Consider the following 11,581-nt stretch of genomic DNA (forward strand, 5'->3'; position numbering starts at 1 on the left):
CCCATCACTGCCTCCCATTTCCCTCCCCCTCCCCCAATCAAGTCCCACTCCCTCATCAGTTAAAGAAAGATAACCTCATCATAATTGCAAAGGAAATGCCATTTCAAATAAATTAGTTTTCATTTTTTACAATATTTATTTTTCTCCAAGACTTCTAATTACATTCAGGATAGTTACAAACCTTGCAACATAAAACATGCAAATTTAAATTATAATTTCCCCTTGCAATGTGAGAGAATATTCTAACATAGTAAAGAAATTGAGAAATGTAAAAAAAATCATAAATTCTTGGTTGCACTAAGATTCAATAAGTAACACTAAGTCCCTATTGCAAAGGCAGAAGGAATTCTAGCTTGGAACAAAGCCAGTTCTTGAGACATTCAACATGTTCTACCAAAGAAACACTGCTTTGCTGTGGCTGTTGTTCTCAAATACACATAAGCACATGGGATCATTTTGTTGACACTACTGTGAAATCAGACCTCCACCTAGAACTTCAGGTGCTGTATCCTGCCTTCAGGTTCTTGCCATGAATTTCTTCCCTAACTTTCCTTCATGACAGACTGTGATGTGGAACTGTAAGCTTCAATAAACCCTTTCTTTCATAAGCTACTTTTGGACATGGTATTTTAATATAGCAAAAGAGACCCTAACTAAGAAACCCCTTCCCTTATCTCTCTCCCCCAGACTGAAATGGATGTGTTGTTGTTGTTGGAGAATGTTAGGAGTTGTTCATGACAGGGCCTTACTGTGTAATTCAGTTTGGCCTCAAATGTATGAGCTTCCTGCCTTGCCTTCCAAATGCTGTGATTATAGTAATGTACCACTAAGCCTGACTCTTTAGTCCTTTTTTCTGCTTTTCCACAGTGAGATTATGCTGTCAGTGTCTGATGCAAAACTGACAGTGATGTCACAAACCCCAAGACCAGCCTGAGGAGATACAGAGGTAACCTCAGCCAAAGAAGCATTTGGCCACACTCTGGCCATGAAGGTTCATATTTATCTCTTATTCTTATCCATTTGGACAATCAGTTGCTTAAATACAAACCACATCAATGAATCATCCACTTCCAGAACTACAGGTATGTGCCTAAGCTTAATGTTCAAAATGTATTATCATATTATTAATGTATTATGTTATTAAGAATGCTGGATTAAGAAATATGCTCTTATAATAGTGTTACTGTTAGGAGGGCTTTAAGAATTTGCAGTACAATAGTTGGTATTTTAAGTTCTATGTGGAAATTCAAAATCTAAAGAATATAGAGTCACAGTCCCCTCTGACTTTCCTTTAACACCCTGTCTGCCAACCAAACTAGACAGCCTTATGGGAATAAATCTACCATAGGACTTAAAAGGCAGGGGTTTGTTTTGATTTGGGTTTAGTTGTTGGAGTTAGGTTCTTTCTGTGTTGTTCAGACTCCTTTCAAGTACCTGAGCCGAATGACCCTTCATTCTTTGCCTCTGAAATGGCTGTTACTAATATACCAATGGCTGAGCATGGTCTGTTGTTATCTTGTCCTATTTCCTGCCACATACATAGTAACACTCAACTGTTCTCACCTATGCACAGCATATGCCCAAATCTTAGTTACTGCAATAACCACCCATGATTCAGAGGTAATGCAGATAATGATATAAATTAGTCACAAATACTACTCACATTTGACATTTATAGCCATGATGTGGGCTGTCCTTCTGTATATGTGTTGCTTTTATTGGATAATGAATAAAGCTGTTTGGGCCAATGCTTAGCAGAATAAAGCCAGGTGGGACATCAGAACAGAGACAGAGAGAGTAGGCAGAGTCAGGGAGTCACAATGTAGCTGCTGAAGGAGACAGACGCTGATCCTCACCAGTAAACCACAGCTTTGTGCCAATACATAGATAAAGAAAAATGGGTTAATTCAAGATGAAAGAGTGAAAGAGCTAAGCAAGGAATACCACTAAGCTATTGACCAAATAGTATAGTTTCTGTGTGATTATTTGAGTCTGAACAGTCAGGAAATGAAAAAGCAGTCTCTGACTACAAAGCCAGGATGTGCTCAAAGAAAGAAAATTACACTGGAAGGCAAAGTGGGTAAGGCAATTGCTGCACAAGTGTGGTGACAAATTCAGAGCCCCAGAACACACATAAACTGAGCACAATGACAAATTATCTATAATCCCAATGTTCCTACAGTGGGATATGAGCTAGACAAGAGAATCTTCACAAACTCACGAATCAGCTAACCTGGTTTTCAGTGCAGCAATAAACAACCAAAGAGACCAGTAACACGAATTCTAATCAGTATTAATAGTAAAACTTGGAATCAGCTATTATTGGACCCTGGAGTCCAATTACCGAGGAGGAGTCGCCCCAAGAAAACACTCTCACATTTCAGTTGATGCAAAAGCATGTGTATTTTAATTAATTCTGTCGTGACAGGGTTTATCAGCATTCAAAAAGCCAGAAAAACCCCGAATAGCAGATACAGGCTGCTTTTCAAGCAAAAAGCCACAGAAACAAGGGGGGAGTCTAGGGGGTTGTTCTTCAACTATTGAGATTGGCTTATTCAAAGGGCTATTAGAAATGATTGGTCTGAGCCAGGACTGGAGGGTGGTTGTCAGATCAGGTGAGGTAAGAGGAAACATTTGACAGTTTCTTTGGCCCCTTCCCAGGGACTGAGTCAAAACATCAGGAACTGAGTCAACATCTTAAGGGTTATCTTGCCCCAATTTTAACAACTGAGTTTTATCTGGGGAACATTCACAAAGACTCAGGGAGATGGAAAGTTTCCAACATTTCAGTACGTGTGTGGGTAATTGTTAGATTCCTGGTTCCCAAGGAGGGGGGGAAACACTAAGGCTGAGAGGCCTCAGAGTTGTCTTAAAATTTTATATTTCCTCCTCTTATTTGGCCGAAAATCTCAATCCTGAGCTTTAGAGGGTACTAGGTACCAGTTTCCTGTCATCCTGGGACTAGGGAGAGTTAGGTTACACAGGTGTTGATATTGAGGGGTTGGAGTCCCCAAACATAGGCCTTTTCTGACACTTTTGTCAAGGTTAACTTTTTCTGTTGACCCCAACTCCAGGACGTATGAGAGGTGATATTGTTGAAACTGCCACATGAGACTATTTCCTCGTAATGGGGGGGGGGGGAGGGTGAACCATGAAGGATCAGAGAAGCAGGGAAGCCGGCCACTAGAGAGTTCTTACCTCTACCAATGCTCAGACCAAAAGGGCAATCCTGTCCACAGACTGTCTCCTCAGATTGCATCCTTAGACTGCAACCTCAGACTGCTGGTTCAGACTGCTGCCTCAGACTGTTCCTCAGACTGATTGCTTCGGACTGCTCCTCAGACTGCACTAAGCTCCTATATCCTCCCGCCTTATATTCCTTTCTACACCCAGCCATATCACTCCTTTTGTCTGTAGTGATATTTTGTTTGTAATCTAACAAATAAATCTTGCCTGAAGATCAGAATTTAGTGCTAAGCCACAAGAGGCCAGACAGTGGTGGGACACACCTTTAATCTCAGAACTCTGGATCTCTGTTAGTTCAAGGCAACCCTGGGTGACACAAAATTGAGCCAGTAGTCTAAAAGAGAAACAGCTCACACAAAGGTGATCCTAGCACTTGGGATCCCATGCCTTTAATCCCAGCACTAGAGAGGTGGAGACAGGAGTGATATGAATGGGCAGAGAGGGGAAGATAAGGTGGGAGGAGACAGAAGGTCAGTGCAGTCTGAGGAGCAGTCAGAGCTAGAAGTCTGAGCAGCAGTCAATCTGAGGATACAGTCTGAGGATGCAGTCTGAAGACCTTTTGGTCTTAGCATTGGTAGAGGTAAGAACTCTAGTGGCTGGCTACTCCACTTCTCTGATCTTTCAGCTTTCACCCCCTGATAGCTGAGTCCTGAGTTTTTATTATTAAGACCAATTAGAACTCATGCTACAGAGACCCTGTCTCAAACAAGGTAGAAGACAGGGAATGACACCCAAGGTGGTGTCCTCTGACCTCCACATGTACATTGAAACATGCACTTGTCCACACACAGACAAATCCATATGCACACAAAGATAGGTAGATAGATAGATAGATAGATAGATAGATAGATAGATAGATATTTCAAAAAATAAGATAGTGATTGAGGAAAATACCTAAAGTCCTCCTCTGACATTCACATGCACATGCATGGGGAAATCACATTTGCATACTTACATGCCCACATGTATGCACACACACACACACACACACACACACACACAAGAAAATTATTAAGGAAAGTTTCTTAAACTTAAAAAGGAATCACTGAAGGACTGGAAAATAGCTCAGTAGTTAAGAGTACTTGTTTCTCTTACAGAGGGCTGATTTCAGTTCCTGGTACACTCATATGGTAGTTCACAAGCATTTGTAACAACAGTTTCAGAGTATCTGACACTCTCTTCTAACCTCTGCCAGATTCCAGGCATACATGCATATGGCATACATAAATACATCCAAGCAAACACTCCAACACATAGGCAAACACTCATAGACTTAAACATATTTTTCAAGAAATCAATGAGAAAGGGATTTGACTTCCATGTACAGTGGCAAACCACTCTCAAAGGGGAGGAGGGACTGGGTTACCTAGCACATTTGCTGATGATACAATCTATTTGCAGTTGTAAAAACTACGGTCTCTCCAGAAGAAAAGATGAAGGATTTTAGGAAACACTTGCTGGACTTCATAATTGGAATAATGATCATAACCTTTACCTTTACCTGCTTTTGTTTACTGTATCATAACTGCGTGGTCGAGGAGGTCCAACCACCACGACGGTAAGTTTTACACATTTAAGAATGAAAAGTGTGTGTATGTTGTGTGTGTGTGTATGTGGGTGGGTGAAGTATTTGTGCACAGGTGTGTGTACACATGCAGAAATCAGAAGATGATGTCAGATATGTCCTGCTCTATCGTTTTATGCCTTATTGTACTGATACAGTGTGTGTCAGTAAACCTAAATGTTGGCTTACAGGCAGGAAGCCCCAGCAATCTTCCCCAGCAACCTCTCCCTTACATGTGGAGTACAAACATATGCTACCATACACAACTTTTTACTTGAGTTTTAAGTGAAAGATCTATGAGAAAGAAAGTCAGGTATTTACTTCTATATGTATGAGTATTAATTAGTCTGCAAATACAAATGTGCATGCAGTACCCACAGCAGCCAAAAGAGGGCATCAAATCCCTTGGAAATGGAGTTAAAGCTGCTTGGAGGCCACAGTGGGTCCTGATAACTAAACCCAGTTTCTATGCGAGAACTGCAAGTACTCTTAACCACTAAGCCATGTCTCCAGACCAATAATACAGGCTTTTATTTGGGGGGAAAGGAAGTTCTTCAGAAGAAATCTCTGCTGTAAAGAGAGATAGCTCAGCAGTTAAGAGCACTGGCTATTCTATGAGAAGTCCTGGGTTTGATTCTCAGCACCTACCCAGCAGCTCAAAACCATCTGTAACTCCAGGTCTAGAGGATCTTTGTCATCGTCTAGCCCCTACAGGCATCAAGCACAAACATGATGTAAGGACATACATGCAAGCAAAATACCCATATACATAAAATTAAATTATTATTTTTGAATTAAAAGAGTAAGAGATCACTATCTGATTACAATATGGGGTAGCCATGGGACAGAAAATTGGGTAAAGGATGATTGAAATTTTTCCTTTAGCCAGGTATGGTGGCACACATGTTTTATCCCACCACTTGGGAGTCAGAGGTAGGTGGCGATCTATAAGTTTGAGGCCAGCCTGATCTACATAGTAAGTTCCAGGCCAGCCGAAGGATGTTAGGTGATTAATAAACATCTTTCATGGCTAGTCCCTTACTGGAGATTGATAGGAAAAGGAAGGCAGGAATCTAACAAAGCAAGATGCTTTTATTCTAGAAATTTGACAACATTAGCTTCCAAAATTGTCACTGTTTAATCAAAATGTAGGAGTTTTACAAAATGTCATGACTATGAATAACATTTCCTGACTTTTGTTTCAATTATACCAGTGAAAAACAGAACAGTTTTTCTTTTTGTATCTCTCACTTGACAGGGTCTGTATCCTCCTCCGAGAGGGTATGGAGAAGTCTTCAGTATAGTAAACTTTAGAAGAGGAAGATGATAGAAGGGAGGGGTCCCTTTTCAATAGCCTCCCAAACTATTATCTGTTAACCTACCAAACATTGTGTCTTTAAGAGTTGAGCCCTAAACTCATTTACAAGATGAATATCAAGTTACTCTCTGCATTTATGGATGAAATTAAGGGTGTATAAGGGCTGAGGGTCCCCACTCTTACTGACTTTAATGTACTGGAGATCAATCAAGGGGACCCAGGTAGATGGAGACAGATTGTTGCAGGATCACCTGAGTGTGAACGGACAAGGAGACTATGATGTTTGGTGTAGTCTCAGTGCAGGTAACAACAGTTGATGTGAGTTAATGATTACAGCAGCTGCATCATCAAGTGGAGGGAATGGCTTTTCACCTTAGTCTTCACCTTAGCTTCCAGCTCTTAAAGACTTCTGGCTGCCTCTTCCATAGCATTCCCTGATTCTAAGAAGTGGTGGTATAAGTGACTTGCCTGGGGCTAAATCCACATGGGTGACACAATTTCTAAATTCTCCACTGTTCATTGTAAGGAGAGGCTTCCTTGATTAGCTGAAGCTGCTTTTGCCTGTGGATATACACATAAGTGTTTAGAAAGCAGTTTGCGGCTATATCAGTTTAGTTAACCATCAGAAGTCCATTCCTCCTGTGGGCATACCCCTCCTATACTTGAGTTGTTAGTCAAGCTTTCTGGTCCCCTTTCCATCACCCAGACTGAGACTCTAGAATCCATTCAGAGAGCAGTTAGTTAGCACCGCTACTAAAACAGTCAAGCTGTTGTTGCATATCTAGCTTTCCAAATGGTTTTTTATACTCCTTTTATTCCAATTAATCCTCCTCCTTCCCACACCTTCATCTCCCCCAATTCCCTCTCTCTCTGCCTCCCTCTCTGTCTAAACATTTCCTCTCAGAATCCCTCTTCCTTTTATCTATGTTCTACTACCCTCCCCCTCAAGGTATACACACACACACACACACACACACACACACACACACACACACTTGCTTTGCTTTTTTGTTTCCTAGTTCGCACAGGTACTCCACTAGATATAATGTACTAAAACTAGGATCCTCGTATGATGAAAGAGAACTAGTGAAATTTGTCCTTTTTATCCTAGGTTACTCATGTACAAATCCACCCATTTCCCCTGCAAATTTTAATTTTATACCCAAGTTATAGTCTACTATACATACGTACCACATCTTTATTATTATTGACAATTTTGTGTCCTCCCATACTTGGACTAAAAGTTATCTAATGCCTTTGAATTCCAATTACTGCTCCTCCATCCCACACCTTCATCTCCTGTAAGAAAAATTATTTATGAATTAATATGTATAACATGTTACAGATGTCAGCACACTCTAATTGATACTGTGTTTAACTTTTACTCTGGAAAAAATCCATACCCTAAGCTAGCATTCTATTTCCTGATGATAGCAATAGTACTTTAGTTTTAAATTATGACACCCAAAGTTTTCTGTGTTTTAGGCTCAACAAAGAAAATATGGAAGCTATATCATCCTGGGTATCCAAGGTATCAGCTTGTCAACCTGATATAATAACTGAGGACTTTCTGGAAACTCAACCTCTGCTGTTAAATTCAGACCAAAAAGCTGAGCCCTCATGTCAAGAAAACCTATCTGTGCCAAACGATACAATAAAACCAGTTGAGCCTGCAAGTCTAGAAAAGCCATGCATACCATCCAACCCACAAAATGCAATGAAATGTACAAATACTGATAAGTCATCCATGCAATGCAGTGTAAAAACATTAAACAAACAATTCGATACAAAAAGGTCAACCAAGTCGTCAAGTCCCCAAAGATTACGTAAGTCATCTAGCCAGAATAAGTCCTATAAGAAACACAGCCTTAAAAAATCGCAGAAGCTCGCCCATACCCGTAAATTATCCTGCTCAGAGATGCAAGCCATACAACCCTGGCTAACCACTGTGAAAATGCCAGCTGCTCTAGTCACACAGCCTTGCCTATCAGTCTCCAATATTCAACTTGTGTCCATCAAACCACCTAGAAGGAGACCAAATCAGGCACGTGGAAGCCATGATCAAAAAAAGTCAATGAGTACAGGAAAGGTTGTGTTACGCGGGAAGTATTCATCATTCTCATTTTGCAAATACTATCAGGAAAAATGTAATCCTGAATTTCTTCTCAAAGATCTTGCGGGGCCAAAGAGGGAGCATGCTGGAAATCCTTATGTTTCAAAGACAATGAAGCCATGTCCCAAGTCCTTTTATGAAGCAGAGTACAAGTACATTGAAAGAGTGTACAAGTACAAATGTTATAAAGATGAGAGGAATGAGACTATGAAAACATGTGAGCGTGAAGACAGTGATAGAGAGATAGTCATTATTTGTGGCAGCAGTCTTGATGATGACATGGTTGAAAGCGTCTCAACTTACTAAGGACTTAAAACAATTTAATCTACATGCGGAATACTGACATGTAATCACTGTCAATAATAGACATATATGTTCTGAAGACAATTAAATGCATGGCACAACAAATTATTGGTCATTGTATTTATCACTGCATCTCATTGGCACAAGATTCATTTGGTGCATTTTTTATATGTGATCACTTAAATGGGAACCATACATTTACATACAAATCTAGAAAGAAATTTTAAGATGGATATCCTTAACTGCTCTTTCCCCTGAGATAGAGCTTAATGAAAGGCCCAATTTGACATTATTTATAGAGGTTTTTTTTTCAGTGCTGAGGAGTAAACTGAGAGTATCATTTCTGCTAGTCAAGTATACCAGTGAGCTTTGTGACCACTTGGAAATGTTTTTTTTTATTTTTAAATTAATTTTTTATTATTATTTTATGTGTGTGAGTGTTTTGCCTCCATATATTCCTGTGCACCACTGTGAGCCTGGTGCCCAAGGAGGCCAGAAGAGAGATTCTCTGGAAGTGGAGTTCCAGACAGGAGCTGCCATGTGGATGTTGAGAATATTAACTGGGTACCCTGGAAGAGCTCTTAATCCACTGAGTCATCTCTTCTGCCCCTGGAAATTATTTGTAAATTTTTATTTTCAGAGTTGGGATCAAGTCCAGGACTGTGAATACTAGGCAAATGTTTCACCACAGAACTATCCTCCCAGTCCCTGAAGTAACTTTTAGTTGGGGGTGGGATGTGTGGTACTGATTATGGAATCCAGAACCAAGTACACATTAGACAAGCTCTCTGCCACTGAGCCACATCCCCAGCTCTACTGTCAATACTTAGGTGGAAAACTCATGATTTAAGACTGTGTCTTTTTCTATAGGACATAGTGCTTGTTAAAAATATAGCTCTATAACTCTGTGCTATGGAATGAATGCTTGTATTTGCCCCAAATTCACATGGTTGAAACCTAATGCTATATAGGATGGGTATGGAGTCCTTGGGTGGTAGTGGGGTCGTGAAAATAGAGCACATCATGAACGGGATTTGTACCTCTAGAAGGGGCTAAAGTGCTTGCATCTGCCCTGAGAGACCCAGCAAAAATTTCCATACGTGAATTCTAGAGCTGGCCCTCCCTAGACATCTGCTGCTGCTTTAAGTTTGAACTTTCCAGACTTCAGAACTGTGAGAAAGAAATTTTCAGGCTTACAGGCCATTCCGTTTATGGTATTTTGTTATGGACTCCAGACTATTAGATTCTCAATACATCTTGCTGCTGGATAATTTAGAAAAATTTCTAACAACCAGTTCTAAGAACATCTCCTCCTCTAGAGATTACCACCTAAATGGAGGCCTCCAACCTATATAGCACACACTCCTGGAATTCTATGATATCAGACTAAGTGTTGTAATTGACTCAGCAATTAACTTACTGTAGATAGCAAGGGACCCATGGTGAAATTTATACACATTGATTATATAATGAAATAAAATGTTGGGGTCAAAGAAAGACTGGAGCCAAAACAGTAAAGCTGGGGACTGGAGAAAGGGCTTAGCAGTTAAAAGCACTTAAACTACTTTAGCATAAGACCTAGATTTAATTCCCAACACCCACATGGATACTAATCATGACATTTAACTCAAATTCCAGGGCATATAACTCCCTCTTCTGGCCTTTATCGGCTTCTGCACATATGTGATATGTATACAAATGCAGGCAAACACATATACATATAATTCACATACATATAAATGCATCTTTTAAAAAAAGAACAGTAAAATTGGGAGCACTGAAGAAGACAAGAGGTCTCACAGCTGCATATGAGAACACAAAACTGATGGGAGGCAAGAGGTTTCTGAACCAGTGTTAGTGGCCTGCTGATTCCCCTGATTCCTAGTCCCCAAGGAATGCACGCTAGACACATACTATTGAAACCTGATGCAGGTACTCATAACAGAGTAAATCATGAGTGGAAAGTGTCCATGTATTTCAGGAAAGAGACTCTCAGATTGCTCTGTGGTATAAAATATTAAATAACCAAGAACAGCCACAGCTACAACTTGGTTTCTGTGATAAGGGTTATTTCGATGCTGAAGCGATAAGCTGGCCACAAAAGTGTGAAAACAACAAAAGCATAGCGCAGCATCAAGATTCCTGCGCGAATGATGAGTTGTGGGCCAATGACTAGCAGACAAGGCTGGCAGCCAATGAAGCAGGAACCAGAGATGAACACAGGAGGGCTCTAACTACTCCTTAACTGGGTGGGCAGCATGCGAATAGAACATGGTCATCTCCCTGCTTGAACCAGGAGAACAGCTACTTCACCTACTTCTACAAATTTCTTGTATCTTTAATATTCACTGTAATGAGACAATCAACTCATGAGCCACTGTCTCTGGTGGACTTTTGGTGGTTGTTGAATTTCTGGCACCTTAAGTCCCTAGGTCAAGTACAAATGGGCCAAGAAAAGGATGGAAGTAAAGAAGGGAAGGAAGGAGGAAGAGAAATGGGGAAAAGGGTGGGGTGGGGGCACTACTAAAACCTTGCAGAAGTCAATAACTTTGAAAAATTAAACCTTGTCATTGCAAGTGCTTTGAACATCTTGGAAATGTCCTGATTTAATAAAAATGGTCTCAAAGGACTACTTCCTGGCTAACTTGCCTCTCTGTCTTAACTTTATGCTACTTTACTCCCTTTGTTCCCACTCTTCCGTTTAAAGCACGTTCAGAAAGAATCAGGGTCCTGGGTCCATCACTTCCTTACATTTTATACTGCCAAGGAACACTGTAAAACCATTTCAAGAATGCCTCTTCCCTTTCAGAGCACCCCTATTCTCTTTCTTTTGAATTACCTCTCCATATTCATCTATAAAACTCATACTCCCCTCATGGCTATAGGACTGAAATGGATTATATTTTGCTTTTTGATCAATTTGGTTTAATGGAAGGAACTGAGATGATAAAGCAGGCCGATTGTGAGTTTGAGGCCAGTTTGGTTTACAGAGTGCACATGTACAACATTTGCTAAAATTGTGATATTTGTATAAAAA

General features: G+C 40.3%; 1 protein-coding gene across 1 annotated transcript; it reads left to right on the top strand.

Moving 5' to 3' along the window:
- The first annotated feature begins 985 nt into the window (after window positions 1-985).
- Window positions 986-8,547, top strand: CUNHXorf66 (chromosome unknown CXorf66 homolog). Its single transcript, XM_050159698.1, has 3 exons — window positions 986-1,088; window positions 4,648-4,804; window positions 7,614-8,547. The coding sequence occupies exons 1-3, from the start codon at window positions 986-988 to the stop codon at window positions 8,545-8,547; spliced, it is 1,194 nt and encodes a 397-aa protein (XP_050015655.1).
- The last annotated feature ends 3,034 nt before the right edge of the window (window positions 8,548-11,581 follow it).

The sequence above is a fragment of the Alexandromys fortis genome, unplaced genomic scaffold (assembly GCF_014885135.2).
Source record: "Alexandromys fortis isolate MF-2015 unplaced genomic scaffold, M_Fortis_MF-2015_v1.1 scaffold_95, whole genome shotgun sequence".
In the NCBI taxonomy this organism is placed as follows: Eukaryota; Metazoa; Chordata; class Mammalia; order Rodentia; family Cricetidae; genus Alexandromys; species Alexandromys fortis.